This window comes from Peromyscus maniculatus, chromosome 4 (assembly GCF_049852395.1).
Source record: "Peromyscus maniculatus bairdii isolate BWxNUB_F1_BW_parent chromosome 4, HU_Pman_BW_mat_3.1, whole genome shotgun sequence".
NCBI classification, from domain to species: Eukaryota; Metazoa; Chordata; class Mammalia; order Rodentia; family Cricetidae; genus Peromyscus; species Peromyscus maniculatus.
Genome location: NC_134855.1, coordinates 138,531,950 through 138,547,790, shown reverse-complemented (window position 1 = coordinate 138,547,790; position 15,841 = coordinate 138,531,950). Strand labels below are relative to the sequence as shown.

The following is a 15,841-nucleotide window of genomic DNA, read 5'->3' as shown; positions in this document are numbered from 1 at the left end:
CTAGCCCATTGGTTGTGACCCTTTCTGGGCATGTGACTAGTTAAAACTGAGGAAGGGGTGCTCGCTCTCTCTGGGGAGGTTGGAGACTGGACGGTTAGTTCCCTTCACCCCTGGGCAGAACAGAGGACAATGATGGCTGTTTACTTTGTTCTGTGTCTGTGAATGTATTATCCCCATTTTATATCTTAATAAATTCTTGATATCCTTTAACAGACTCTGGTGGGTTCACATAATAGTCAGTCCTTGAACTCACAGAGATCTGACTACCTCTGCCCCTCAAATGCTGGGTTTAAAATGTGTGATACTTGTTGTAAAATAATCTTTTTGTATACTGTGAAGATGTGTCTTGGCCAAGGTGCCGTCTTATTGGTTTCATAAAAAGCTAAATGGCCGTTAGCTAGGCAGGAGGAATAGGTGGGACAGCCAGACACAAGAGGATGCTGGGAAGAAAAAGGAGGCGTCACCAGCCAAATGGAGTGGAAACAGGATGGGGAATACAGAATTAGGGTAACCATGCCACTTAAAAGAAAGATTAAAAAGATATGGGTTAGTTTAAGTTATAAGAACTAGTTAGGAACAAGCCTAAGCTATTGGCCAAGCTCTCATAATTAATAAGAAGTCTCCATGTGGTTATTTGGGAGCTGGCAGGTGGGACAGGAAAATCCGCCTACAGATGCTTGGTGGCACACACCTTTGATGCCAGCACTCAAGAGGCAGAAGCAGGTGGATCTCTGTGAGTTCAAGGCCAGCGCGGTCTACAGAGTGAGTTCCAGGGCTACACAGAGAAACCCTGTCTCAAGACAAAACAAAACACATGTGATACCACACCTGGTCAAATTTTCTGTGTTTTTAATGGCCAAAATGTATAGACCTACAAAGCACACAAAACACTTTTAATTGTGAAGGACCCCTCTACAGAGATGTTCTGGCTTGCCTGCAAGGTTCCAACAATGACATCTACCCTGTGACATTTTCAAATGATTATCACTGGAAAGGCCAATGGTCACTCTCCATAAGATGCTTACCATTTTTCTCTGAAGTCCTCAGGAAGATCATGTCTGCAGGGACCCGCTGGTTCTGGGAAATGAAAGAAGCTGGAACATCACTGTGAAGAGCCACAGGTGGGGTTTCTCCCCAGCCCCCCTTTCTTTTAAGCCTCAAGCTCCATTGCAGCTAAGCACAGGTTCCATCTGGAACCTGCAGGATCTCGCACACTCCTAGCACTTTATTAACCCTGCCAACATGTCATGTGGGAAAGGGAACACGGGTTCCTGGAACCCCCCCTTCACTTCTTGAACCCACAGCCCCTTACACCCCTGCCCCCACCCAGCTAAAGGCACTAAAGCAGGACCTGTGAGCCTCTCTATTGCCTCTGCCGGCTCCACGCTGGGCTTTTCTCTTCTGGTGTGTGTGTGTGTGTGTGTGTGTGTGTGTGTGTGTGTGTGTTTGCGTGGAGGACAGAGGTCCTTGTTTCTTTGAGACTGGATCTGTCACTTGCCTAAGACTTGCCAAGGAGGAGATTACTGGGCAGAGAGCCTCAGGGATCTACCCGCTTCTGCCTCTCCAGGGCTGGGTATACCACTTTTGATATGGGTGCCACCAAACGTGGGTCCTCATTCTTGTGGGCAAGCACTTTACACCCCCTAGGAGGGGGTGGGCTAATCAGTAAAGTGGAGAGAAGGAACTAAAGCCATCCGCAGATAAAGAGGGAAGGCCAGGCCAGGTGTGCGGACCTTTATTCCCAGTACAGACGGGCACATCTGTGAGTCCCCCAGTCTACACAGTGAGACCTTGTTTCAGAAACGAGTAATAAATACATACATACATACATATAGACAGACAGACAGACATGGGAGCAGGGGTGGCCGCAGCCCTGTGTGGCTGTGGCAAGAAGGAATATGACAATAGACAGAGGCTCTGACCCCAAGCATCTCTGTTCCCTTAAATTAGCCTTGAGTGCTTGGACTTAACCCACTAAGTGGCACTGTTCAGTTCCTACAGAACCAGGGTGTGGCGGTTTGACAGAAAACGGCCCCCAAAGGGAGCGGCACTATTAGGAGGTGTGGCTTTGTTGGAGGAAGTGTGTCACTGTGGGGGCGGGCTTTGAGGTCTCATATATGCTCAAACCACACCCAGTCAGACAGACCACTTCCTGTTGCCTGTGAGTCAAGATGTTAAGAGTTACAATGGTCACGGTGTCTCTTCACAGCAATAGAAACCCTCAATAAGACACAGGGTAAGACAGGATCTTTTTTCTGACCAAATATGATCCCCAGACTCTCTAGACCCGCACCCCCAGACCTCACACCTCCCAGATACACACAGTGAACAGACCCTTCCTCCGGTGTTACGTCAAGTGACAGACGCTAACAGACATTTACCGCTCTTGTCACTCTGAGCCCCACCCCCCATAGACTGCTGGCAGGTTAACAGTTCAACAAAGGTGACTTCAATAAATATTTTCAAGTGTCAATGTGGCAAGCTGACTAATAGAAAAGACATCGTGATTGAGTGGGGATCTTTTTGACCTCCCCCCAAAACAAACGCACCAATCAGAAAACCAAAGGTACGCTGTGTTTATAACTATAAGCCGGGCTCCTGGCTCCCCAGCACACGAGTACCTTGGAGAAATCTTTTTGTGTCTGTCTCCTGGGGCAGAAGTTTTTCTCCCCAAGGCAGAGATGTTTGCTAGCATGCCAGAGTTTCTTCCATGAGTCTACCAGAAGCATAGAGTACGAGCAGGGCTCCACCCAACATGGACCCATGCTCTGCCTCCCAGTGATGCCCAGCCCCTGAGAAGTTTCTAGATTCCACTCACCTTTTCCACAAGGATGAGATCCCCCACCTGGATGTTCGAACTCTTCACCTTCACGGTCCCTGCAAAGCAACAGACCGACACATACCTCATCACTGTCTCTAACAATCTAGATCAGTGGTTCTCAACCTGTGGGTCATGACCCCTTCAGGGCTGAACGACTCTTTCTCAGGGGTCACCTAAGACTATCGCAAAACACATATATTTACACAGTTCACAACAGTAGCAAAATTAGCTATGAAGCAGCAACGAAAATAACTTTATGGTTGGGGTCACCACATGAGGAACTGTATTAAAGGGCCACAGCGTTAGGAAGACTGGAACCACTGGGCTAGATTCTACCAGGCAGCAAGACACAGGAGCGCCCACCTCCCACGTCTGCCTCTCCAGGAGGAGGTCTGCCTATGGCCCCTGTGGCTTCGGAAACCCAGTCTCTGCTCCACAGACAGCAGAACTCAGGCCCCTCAGGAAAAACAGGCTGCCCCCACCATAACTTATCATTTCTAAATCAACAACCAGTGCCATGGCACAGGTATTATTCACCAAGTCATCAAGACAAAGTGCACAAGGCTGAGGAGACAGCTCAGAGGGCAGAGACTCTGCCACACAGACAGCAGGACCTGAGTTCCATCCCCGAAGCCTACGGAAAAGCCGGAGAGACCCTGCCTTAAAGAGCAGCTGCTTCCCCTCAGAGGTGGAGTTCAGTTCCTAGCACTCCTGGCTCAGAACCGCCTGGCACTCCAGCTCCGGGGGGGGAGGGGGGGAGGGGGGGGGAGGGTGCCCGCTTCTGGCCTCTTCCAGTACCTACACACATATCACACACATGCACACACACAAATAAAAAATAAAACCTAAACCAACAACAAAACCCAGGTACGGCATTCTCGTGCCTGTGATCCCAGTGCTGGGAGGGGCAGAGACAGGAGCTGATCGCAGGGCTCGCTCACCAGCCTGCTCCAGGTTCAGCAAGACCCCGTCTCGAGAGAATCAGGTGAGTGAGAACAGAACCTGCTTTCCTCTTGTGCGTCTACCAAACACCATCCAGAGTTCACCACCCGGCATCCTCACCAACACCATCCAGAGTTCCCCTGCCCACATCCTTACCAAACACCACCCAGAGTTCACTACCCCGGCATCCTCACCAACACCATCCAGAGTTCACTACCCCGGCATCCTCACCAACACCATCCAGAGTTCCCCTGCCCGGCATCCTCACAAACACCATCCAGAGTTCCCTTCCCCGGCACCCTCACCAAACACCATCCCCAGACAGAGCTCTCTCCCACACTTTTAAACCCTGACACAACACAAAGGGTGTGAGTAGCTCTCTGCGTGGAGGAAGGCAAGGTGAACCCTGTACCTGTCTAGCACAAAAGCAGCCACTGGAATCCAAGAGTCTGCACACTTGGGTCCACACCGGCAACAATGTATCCCTGAAGCCCCGGAGGACTCAGCTGGCACTGGAGGCTAAGCCCGACACTTGAGTTCCACCTCCAGCCCACAAGACAGGAGAATCAGCGCCCTCAAGCTGTCAGTCACCGCCGCCCGCCCGCCCCCCACCACCACACACATATACACACACATAAATGGAACAGTTCTTTTCTTCAAAAAAAAAAAAAGCTAGGAATGATGGGTACACAGCTTTAATCCCAGCACTTGGGAGGCGGAGGCAGCGGATCTCTGTGAGTTCAAGGCCAGCCTGGGCTACATAGTGAGCTTCTGTCTCAAAATAAGCCAAAACAGCTCATCCTTTTGATCCAAGGGGGTCAGGCCATTCCAGAGATGGACAAATTGCAGCTATGGGGTCCAGTGAAATTTGAGGTGGAGAAACAAGCCTGCCCCACTCTTCCTGAACACCAGGGGGCGACAGCGGCAGGTGGGAGAGCCCGGGTGGACTAGCTGCAGCGCCAGATCCTGAGTCCAGCCCCACCCGTGGCTCCGGTGAGCCTTTCCTTGGGCGCTCAGTCCAATTTTACCAAACTTAAATTTACGCTGTCTTTGGCTTTATTACCGGAAATATATGCCAATGGCCTGACTCGAACCAATGGCAAAGCCTAACTTACTGCTAACCCGGCTGTCGGCCACAGGTCTGTGTGTTTGGGAGCTTGGCAGAGAACAGGATGGGTTCACAGGCTTGACAGGGACTCACTCTATCAACGTTCAGATTCATTTCTAAATCCTTCACACTGCTTCCAATGAGCATGAGGGAGGTTTCTAACTAACTAACTAACTAACTAACTAACTAACTATATATAACCAAAGACAAATATATAAACTAACTCAGCTTTTTCAAACGCCCAGGTACAGTCTTCTCTTTCCACACCCAATCCTGACTTACCATCAGTTCATTTAAACTGTCCCATCAATCCATCCACTCTACCTCAGCAAACCTCCTTTACTCCAGTGCCTTAGCGGTTACCAGGTCTCCCCGGCAGGCTGATGCTTCATGCAAACACGCAGACTATACCTAGCCCAGCAGCAAGATCTCAAGGGGACCACAGGACCCACACACGGCCAGGACACCTGTGTGGCTTAACCAGGGATTGTAACAGCGTTTTGTTGGTGGTGGTTTATTTGTTTAGGTTTTTTGTGGGGGTGAGCCACAGGTCAGCATCTTCAAGAGAAACCCCAGGATGAGAAAGGTGATCAATGGTTAAGAGCACTGACTACTTTTCCAGAGGACTAGGGTTCTATTCCTAGTACCCACATGGTGGCTCACAGCCATCTGGAACTCCAGTTCCAGGGGATCCAACGCCCTCTTCCGGCCTCCACAGGCACTGCACACATGTGGTGCAGAGACATCTAAGCAGGAAAAACACTCATACACATAAAATAGAAACATTAAAAAATAAATTAAAAGAAAGAGAATTCCTTAGATCCACACCTGTTACACTAGTTACACAGGCATAAAACTTGGACTTCCCACCTCATACACGGTGGTGTGTGTAGGTGTGCGTGGATGTGCGTGTACACATATGTGGAGACCAGGTGACAAATTCAAGATTGGAACCTCCTGCTGCATGAGTTCTGGGGACAGAACTCAAACTGTCAAGTTTGGCGGCGACGCCTTTACCCCTGAGTTACCTCACCAGCCCTCTGTCGTGAGCCACTGAAATAGGAATGTGGCAGCCTGCGGTGGCTAGGCCTGACCCCCAGAATGAAAGACTGTTTACAGCCCACGACTCCTAACTGCAGCTCAACCACGGTCTTCCAGAAATGTTCGCAGAGGAGGAGGAGGAAAGGGGGACAGGAAGAGTAGAAAGCGGGGGAGCAGCCGAGGCAGGAACTTGACATCCTCAAACAGGGGCCACTGAGATGGTTCAGTGAGTGAAGGCGCCTGCTGCCAAGTCTAGGACCAGAGCTCAATCCTGGGGACCCGCACGGTGGGAGAGAGCCAAGTCCTAAAAGTTGTGATCTGCCCTACATACGCACGCACGTGCTCACTTTTTAATTCTTATATTTAACACAGGATCAATCTGCATTTCGTTTCGTATTGAGCCCTGCCTACTCTACAGCCGGCTCGGGAGAGGACAACAAAATGCCAGAGCATCGTCCTCAGGAAGGACCCTGAGGAGGGAGACCCAGGATGTGTCTTTTCCCCTCCTGGGATCCTGTACCCAGCATGCATTGCCTGGCTCTGAGATGTCTCCACACATGCACTTCATTTGTTTTAGTTACTGCATGTGTGTGTAGGTACTTGTGTGTCACGGCATGAGTGTGGAGTCAGAGAGCAACTTAAGGCATTGGTTCTCTCCTCCCACCGTGTGGATTCAGGAGGCCGAACTCAAGTCATCAGGCTTGGCCGCAAGTGCTTCTCCTCACTGAGCCATCCTGCCAGCCCCCAGGCTCTGAGGCTTTTTTCCGTGCGTTCCATAGAGGCTGAAATGAGATTCTTACAAATGTGATGTGGAAAATTCTCTAGACGCATCCCTGATGGTTAAGCAGCTTCTGATAACTCCACCCCTACCCACTCTCACCGCCTCACCCCAGCAGGCTTGCCATCAGTTTACAGGAGGGGCCGCGCGGCCAATGGGCATAGCTGTTTATTTCCACAGCGCTGGACCCCAAGCTTTTCATAAGCAAACCACCGGGCCCAAGCCCACCTTTCATGGATGACAGCTCCAGAATAAGAACCGTCTGTCTCTGCGGCAGGGAGACGCCAGATGTTTCCTTGGACAGAAGCAAGTAGATGACGGCCCCTCTCCGCCCTCCCCCCACAGAGGGGAAAGCCATCCTTAAACAAATTCCAGGGCACCAGTCCGAGGGGGCCGGTTTTTTGACCCTGAACACCTCAAGTTACAATTCTATTTTTCATGGTGAGTGCAGGACACAGGCTGCTGTTGTGGACGCCCTGGCTAATGGATTACTCTCTAATCTAACTGTGGCAGTGATGAGCTGTAAATTCCACTCGTGTGTACATTTCCTGGAGCTGACATCAAAACACCTCCACAGGCCCAGAGTTCAGAGGCTTAAAGGTGAGGTTTTCATAGTCAGATGTCGGAGTTCCAAACCCCAGGGAAAGACTCACTTGAAAAACGAGCTGAGGCTGAAAAGTGTGGTCATAAAGCACCTCTGTTTAAATTAGAATTAAAAAAGGGAAAAGAAAGGGAAGAAACAAGACTAGGATTTAAATACTGTAAGTTTATACTCAAGTTATACAGCCTTTTCAGTAAGGACATCAAGGGTCAGCACCAGTTGACAACGTGCCCAAATGACGAACAGGCTAAGGGCCGGAGAGCAGGAAGCCGGTTTTTGGAACAACTGGCCGGGCAGGGGCAGAGAGGCGGCTCAGCCGGTGAAGGCCCACGTTGGCACAGCTGACCTGAGCTCAGTTCTCAGGACCACCACGGTGAGAGAACTCCCCTGTGCAGGCCTGACTTCCACACGTGTGCCAGGCACTCCCGTACACCACACACACACACACACACACACACACTAAATAAACGTATGTGTTCTGAAAAGATAAACTGTACTTTTTCCTTTCTTCCTTTCGAGACAGGTTTTCTCTGTGTAACAGCCCTGCTGTCCTGATTGGCTCTGTAGACCAGCAGGCTGACCCCACACTCAGACATCTGCCTACGTCTGCCTCCCGAGAGCTAGGATTAAAGGTGTGCACCACCACCAGCCGGCTAACTATAATTCTAATGTGAGATATTGTTCAGTTTTTCTTCACTAAACAACGGATCCACTTACCACTGAACTACAATGAGGACCAAATATTAGCAAAGAAAAAGTTGCACCTGTCAGATCTCATGAAAAAGTCTGTGGTGAGTCTGTCCTGGAGGATTTTTGCAGGAGTTTTAATACTTTGGTATCCAGAAGTCCGTCACTAGGGCCAGCAACATGCACGGCTCGGCGGGGAAAACAGTCACCACGCAAGCCTGGCGGTGTGAGTCTGACCCACCACCTCACACACAGCAGACACTAACAACTAAAATTAGGGGAAAGAAGTTAAAGCCTGTAATTCTCTCCTTAAAAAAGTAAACAAATGCTGGGACAAAGCCATGGCTCAGAGGTTCAGGACTCTGGCTGCTCTCGCAGAGGACCCAGTTCAATTCCCAACACCCGCATGGTGGCTCACAACCACCTGTAACTCCAGTTCCAGGGGACCTGACGCCCTCTTCTGGCCTCCACAGGCACTGCATGTACATGGTCCACAGATCCACATGCAAGCGAAACACCCACGAACGGAACAAAACAAAAACTTAACAGATGTAGGCAGATCTATGTGAGTTCAAGACCAGCCTGGTGTGCACAGTAAAATCACCACCCCACCCCACCCCCCACCCCCCACCCCCGCGCAAAAAAAAAAAAAAAATTTAATTTTTAAAAACTACATAATTCCATAGTCAGTCATTAAACAGTCTATACTCTAAAGACAGAGAAGTAGTACTTTGGTTAACTATTAACTGAAGAAGTCCCATTAACGACTGCATCCCTTCATGCTGATTAAAGCCGGTGGACAGGACCTCCTAAGAAAAATGCAGGAGTCCTCGGGTCAGAAGGGAGCATCATTCACACCCCAGGAACCAGCCGGAGGAGATTTGGAATTAAACTGAAAAGGGAGGTCTTCAGAGGAGGATGAGCTCACTGACCCCAGGCACTCTGTAAGCCGGGCCAACAGTGTTCACGAGAGAGGCAAGGGACCGCGTGTACTACACGCCCTAAGAAAGGCTGAAGACCCGGGGGTCTGAACACCCCACGTGGGCTCTGGCTCAGCACAGATCTGTCCAGATGTCCCCAGCAGGAGCGAGGCCACATGCTCATTACACCTCTGCTTGCACCAGCTCAAGGCTAATTACCTCGGCCTCACTCAGCCCTTCCTGGACTGTTAGTTGGGAAGGGAGGCCCACATGAAGAACTGGACACTCATCTGTGAAAATGCAAGCCCATTAAATCAGCCCATTTACCTAGCCCATACCTCTCAGCCCCAGCCCACTCACAGGCACATACATGCCCAGCCCATGTCTCCCACCCCCCCCACATAGGCACACCCCTCCAGCCCATGCCTCTCACCCTGCCACAGGCACATACTCCTTCTACCCCATGTCTCCCACCACCCCCACAGGCACATACCTCCTCTAGCCCATGTCTCTCACCCCCCCTCACAGGCACACACCCCAAAGAATTAAACTTCTGCTATAAAAATATAAAGTTAAAAAGTCTTAAGAGTCTGTGTGTGGGCATGCACGCACACACTCACACGTGTGCATGCATACACACTCACACACACACACACACACACACACACACACACACACACACACACACACACACACACACTCTCTAAAAGAAAGATTTTAAAGCCTGAGATCAAGAGCCCTCTGCAGCCCTATATCAGCCCTGGTATCAGGGCTTCGTACACAGGAGCAGTTGAGGTCATCACACACACACTGAGGCTCCCTTGACTCACGAACACTGTGCACCTGGGTCTGGAGGAGGAGGAGGCCTTATATTCAGGCAGGCCTGGGTTGCGTCCTCAGCTCTGCCCTTACCTCATTCTGCCCTCAGACACAATGCTTTCCTGTTGTCCTGGAGCCTGTCAAAGCCTGCACAAAGGGTGTAAAGAGGAAACTCTCCCCTCCCTCCCTCCCTCCCTCCCTCTCCCCAGCCACCACAAGAGCTCCCTCCCTGGAGTCAATCAGGACAGCTGACAAGGCCAGTACTGGTGCCTGGCTGGCTCTGGCAGACAGTCCCCAATGTAGACAACTTTCTTCCCAAGCCATACCAGTAGCCCTCTCTTCCTGTGGCACCCTTTGTAAGGAAGCTCCCCATCACAGAACTGACCTTCCAGGGACTCCGGGCCTCACTGGCTCTGCCCTACATTCAACCTGTTCTTATTTTGGAGAACGCTTTTCCTTTTTGTTTTTGACACAGAGTCTTACTCTGTGACCCTGGGTGGCCTAGAGCTCACTATGTAGACTGGGCTGGCCTCAAACTCACAGAAATCCATCTGAGTGCTGAGGACAAAGGCATGTGCCACCACATCTGGCTCTTTTAGAATTCTTTCCCGGGGCTAGCTGAGTATACATCTGGTACCGACACGGAACCCACATCCAGAAGGTCCCATACGTGGTTCAATGCTCCACTAGAACCATCTTGAAATTCTTTTTGCTTTTCCAGGGCAGGGACGGCTGAGACAGGGTATCATGTGGCTTAGTCTGGCTTCAAACTGGCCTTCAACTTGTGATCCTCCAGCTTCCAACTCCTGAGCGCTGGGGTTATCAGCATGGGCCACCACACCCAGGTTTGTCTTGCTATTTAAAGCCAGGGTCTCCCTGTGTTACTCCAACTGGTCCTGAACACCTGAGCTCAAAGAATCCTCCTGCTTCGGCCTCCTAAGTAGCTAGGGCTATAGATGTGTGAACATCTATCTGCCTGTGGATTTGCTTCAGGTGTGGGTACCACGCCTCTCCACATGGTTTGCATCCGAACTCTCTCCTCAGGCTTGTGTTCTGGAATGCTTAATCGCCAGTGTGGCTCTATTTGCCAGGTGGGGCCTAGCCAGAGGGAGTGCCACTAGAGGCTGGCCTTGGAAGGTGACACCTACCCCTGGTTCCAGCAGCTTCATGTTCTCATCCTGGTCCCAGGATGTAAAGATACAAACAGCCCCACCACGTGCTCATGGAGGCCGCTATCCCACCAAGGTGTATTGAGACTCTCTGAAACTCTAAGCCAAAGTGATGCTTTCATTTCTTAAATTATGTCTGTCAGGTAATTTGGTCAGAACAACACAAAGATCACCAATACACACAAAGTTTCTTTCTTTGTTTCTTTTTCTCTTTAGAGACAGGGATTTACTATATGGCTTTGGCTGGCTTGGAACTCACTGTATAGACCAAGCTGGCCTCTAATTCAGAGCTCTACCTGCCTCTGCTTCCCAAATGCTGGAACTGAAGGTGTACACCACCATGCCTGGCTAAAACTGTTTCTTACAATTATCCCAGGCTAGGCTTGAACTCACGACCCTCCTACCTCAGCCTCCCAAAGGCTGTGGTCACAGGTGTGAGATCCTGCAGCTGGCTGAAACCCTTACATCTGACCTCTTCTGTCCTGTGGGACTGGGGTGGGAGCCTCCTCTTCCAGCCCTGAACTTCAAGTTCACAACTCTTACTCATTTACCTACTAACACCTGTGAATGCCACTCACCACCCACACCACGGCCTTTCACACCACGGCCTTTGCTCAGCTCACACCAAGACTGTACAGAGAGCCAGCTACAGCAATGAATGCTGCAAGCTGGAGTCTGGAGGGGCCCTGGGGTATTCACAGCTGGTAGGACCTGCCCGTATCACAGGGTAAGCCAGCAACAGGACAGAGCACGGGCCTTGGGACCGTTATCACTGATGGTGAGAATCCTGCTAAGAAGCAGGGATACAGTGTCCAGAAAGGGACCAGAACCAGGCACCATGGCACTCGTCTCGAATTCTCAAACTCTAGGGGATGAGGCAGGGGAACTCTGAGCTCCAGCCAACCTGGGCTACAAAGTGATACCTGATCTCAAAAAGCAAAACAAGACAACTGTGGTGGTTTGAATGAGAATGCCCTCACAACCCCATAGGCTCATGTGTTTGAATGCTTGGTCCCCACTTGATGGAACTGTTTGGGAAGGATTAGGGGTGTGGCCTTGTTGGAGTAGGTGTGGCCTTGTTGGAGTAGGTGTGGCCTTGTTGGAGTAGGTGTGGCCTTGTTGGAGTAGGTGTGGCCTTGTTGGAGTAGGTGTGGCCTTGTTGGAGTAGGTGTGGCCTTGTTGGAGTAGGTGTGGCCTTGTTGGGGGAGGTGTGGCCTTGTTGGGGGAGGTGTGGCCTTGTTGGGGGAGGTGTGGCCTTGTTGGAGGAAGTGTGCTATGAGATGTTCTATATGTCAAATGTGTTGCTCTGATTGGTTAATAAATAAAACAGATTGGCCAGTAGCCAGGCAAGAAGTATAGGCGGGACAGAGAGGAGAATTCTGGGAAGTGGAAGGCTGAGGCAGAGAGACACTGCCAGCTGCCACCATGACAAGGGAGATATAAGGTACCGGTAAGCCACGAGCCACGTGGCAAAGTATAGATTAATAGAAATGGGTTCATTTAAGATAGAAGAATTAGATAGCAAGAAGCCTGCCACGGCCATACAGTTTGTAAGCAATATAAGTCTCTGTGTTTACTTGGTTGGGTCTGAGCGGCTGCGGGCCTGGCGGGTGAGAGAAATTTGTCCTGACTGTGGGCCAGGCAGGACTGGGGAAAACTCCAGCAACAGAAGCATGTCATTAAAGGTGGGCTTTGAGGTTTCAAAAGCCCCCAGCAGGCCCAGTCTTGCAAATCATGTGAGTCTAAGTGCCCATACCTGCTTACCTGCTGCCCCACTCCCAACCATGATGACCATGGATTAACCCTCTGAAACTGTAAGCAGGCCTCCAATTAAATGCTTTCACTTATAAACTGCCATGGTCATGGTGTCTCCTCGCAGCAACAGAACAGTGACTGAGACAGCAGGTCTACAGAGCATGCTTTAATCCCAGCACTGGGGAGGCAGAAGCAAGTGGATCTCTGCGAGTTGCCAGCCAGCCTGATGTACACAGTGAGTTCCAGCCCAAACAGAATTATGTAAGACCCTGATTCAAAAAAATTATAAAAGAGCAAGGAGCTGGAGAGATGGCCCATTAGTACAAGCATGGGCAGGTGAGTTTGGATCCCCATCACCCACAGAAAAATCTGGGGACTGTGGCATGTGTCTGTCTGTAATCTGGGGGCTGTGGCATGTGTCTGTCTGTAATCTGGGGCTGTGGCATGTGTCTGTCTGTAATCTGGGGCTGTGGCATGTGTCTGTCTGTAATCTGGGGGTTGTGGCATGTGTCTGTCTGTAATCTGGGGGTTGTGGCATGTGTCTGTCTGTAATCTGGGGACTATGGCATGTGTCTGTCTGTAATCTGGAGACTGTGGCATGTGTCTGTAATCTGGGGACTGTGGCATGTGTCTGTCAGTAATCTGGGGACTGTGGCATGTGTCTTCTGTAATATGGGGGTTGTGGCATGTGTCCTGTCTGTAATCTGGGGTTGTAGCATGTGTCTGTCTGTAATCTGGGGGCTGTGGAATGTGTCTGTAATCCCAGTGCTGGGAAGCAGAGAGAGGGGGACAGAAGGATCCTGGGGCTTGCTGGACAGTCAGTCTAGCCAAGCTCCAGGTTCAGTGAGAGAGTCCATCTCAAACACCAAGGCAACTGAGGTGGACATCTAGTATCAACATCTGGACTCTACACAAACAAACATGCACACATATATAAATATACACATATTCTCTCTCTCTCATACACAAGAGCGCACGCGCGCACACACACAAATCCTGTAAAGGAAAGAAAAAGACTCTGCAGATGGACTCAGGCTCATTTGTGGCCCCCCCTTCAGTGATTCCCTGTAGGAAACATTAGTTCAACACTGGGGAACAGCAGGCTTCTTGTTTCTCCACTCCAGAGTCTATCAGCTTGCTAACCTTGCCTGGATCCCTTGCCAGGCCGACAGTTTCTTGGGGGTTTTGTTGAACTTCCAAGACAGAGTGCGGAGCCAGGGCCTGGGCTAATATTTAAATCTGTGGATTTTTCTTCTTCAGGCGCACTATGGTGACAATGGAGACTGGGGCAACAAAAGAAGACACATTTTTCATGCTAGAACCATCTGCCAATTCTTCTCAGCATCTTTTCAACAACTGAGCGGAATCAAGGCAGGAGCCGGAAATGGGGCGCACAGGGGAGGGCTGAAGAGTCCTTCACCAGAAACGAGTTGAAATATGAAAAGCAGCACAGAAGGGCGGGAGCCTGGCTAGCTCGCTGAAAGGAATCCAGAGGCCGCTTTGCTTGCGCCCTGAAGAGGGCCACCATTTGTCTGTGATGTGGCTTTTGTCGGTTGCCAAGCATCCTAACGTTACAGTAAGAATACGTTATTAAGACAGGATTTAATATAATTTAATTTCATTACACAACCTCGGAGAGCACCTGCAGAGCAGTCTTCCGACTGGCCACGGGGAAAGCCCCAACCCCTGCCTCTGTAAAGACTTTGTCCAAAGTACAGCAGCTGTGCAATCCGAGGGCATTTCCAATCTAATTCAAATCGGTCCTTGTTCCAGAGACAGGAGGTTTTTCAGACCACCAACCTGGAAAATGTCTTCAAACAAACAGAACATTTCCTAAGCATGTCACCCCGATGTGCTTCCCAGGAGGGAATTCTCTGGGAACTCCGACACCACAGACAGGCTGCCTGCCGAGCCGATCACACTAAGCATCTGACAGTCTCTCAGGCATTCAGTTTACCTCTTGCACAATTCCCAATTTCCCTTTTGGACACTGGGTCTCTCCTAAAATAATGATCCTTGCTGAGGAGGTCAGTAACCTCAGGGGACTTAGTTAACACCCTTTACTAGTCCCTTACCAGCACCCTTTGCCAACAACTTTACCAACACCCTTTGCCAGCACCCTTACCAGCACCCTTTGCCAATCCCTTACCAGCACCCTTTGTCAACACCCTTACCAGCACCCTTTGCCAACAACTGTACCAGCACCCTTACCAGCACCCTTTGCCAACACCCTTACCAGCACCCTTTGCCAACACCCTTACCAGCACCCTTTGCCAATCCCTTACCAGCACCCTTTGCCAACACCCTTACCAGCACCCTTTGCCAACAACTTTACCAACACCCTTTGCCAACACCCTTACCAGCACCCTTTGCCAACACCCTTGCCAGCACCCTTTGTCAGCACCCTTACCAGCACCCTCACATTCCAATGCACACCTGAACCTGCTGTGGGCAGGAACACTGGCTGCTATCAAGGCTGGGCTTCTCCGAGGGTGGGTGTGGGGGGCTTTTAAAGTTCTATCATTTAAGGATGGGTGAAGTGGCTCAGTGTGGGACCCCTGCTACCAATCCCAACAACTCCCCTCCTGGAACCAACGCAGAAGGACAGCACCGAGTCCCGCAACCGGTCCTCGGACCACACACACACATATCCAAAGTATGTTTGTTAAATATAATGAAGTTGGGACTGGAGAAATGACTCAGAGGCTAAGAGTCCTGGCCACCCTTACGGAGGACCAGGTTCAATCCGCAGCACCCGCATGGCAACCCACAAGCTTAGAAGTTGAGAGCACTGTATACACAGACATACATGCAGGCCAAAACACATAAAAAAAACTTTAAGTTACATAAAAATTTAAATATATAATAAAGTTAAAGTTCCCCATTTAAAATGGGATGTGTCCCGTAAGGAGTCAGTGAGGGGAGGCCGCCTGCTCACTTTCTCTTTGGCAATGCTCCCAGAGCAAGGGTCTGTGGCACCTGCAAACAAACCTTCACAGATGCCGGTCTGTATGAAGCTGATGCCTTTGTCAAGATCTTAGGATGCAATGCTCAACTGGAAACAGTTTCTGTTGAATGCTATCTTTGAAAGTTGTCATTTATTAATTTTCAAGTGTGTGTGTGTGTGTGTGTGTGTGTGTGTGTGTGTATGCGTGCCAGAGAACAGCTTTGAGTGTTGTTCCTCAGGAGCTGTCCATATT

At 50.4% G+C, this 15,841-nt stretch overlaps 1 protein-coding gene across 9 annotated transcripts in view; it reads right to left on the bottom strand.

The window, feature by feature from the left end:
* Positions 1-15,841, bottom strand: part of Atp9a (ATPase phospholipid transporting 9A (putative)) — a 110,445-nt gene that overhangs the window by 63,309 nt on the left and 31,295 nt on the right. For all 9 annotated transcript variants that reach the window (XM_042276866.2, XM_076571103.1, XM_076571101.1 and 6 more), the window contains exons 5-6: positions 2,819-2,877; positions 1,026-1,077 (exon numbers count right to left, since the gene is read on the bottom strand). In XM_042276866.2, the coding sequence (XP_042132800.1) occupies positions 1,026-1,077; positions 2,819-2,877 (111 nt within the window). The remainder of the gene's footprint in view (positions 1-1,025; positions 1,078-2,818; positions 2,878-15,841) is intronic.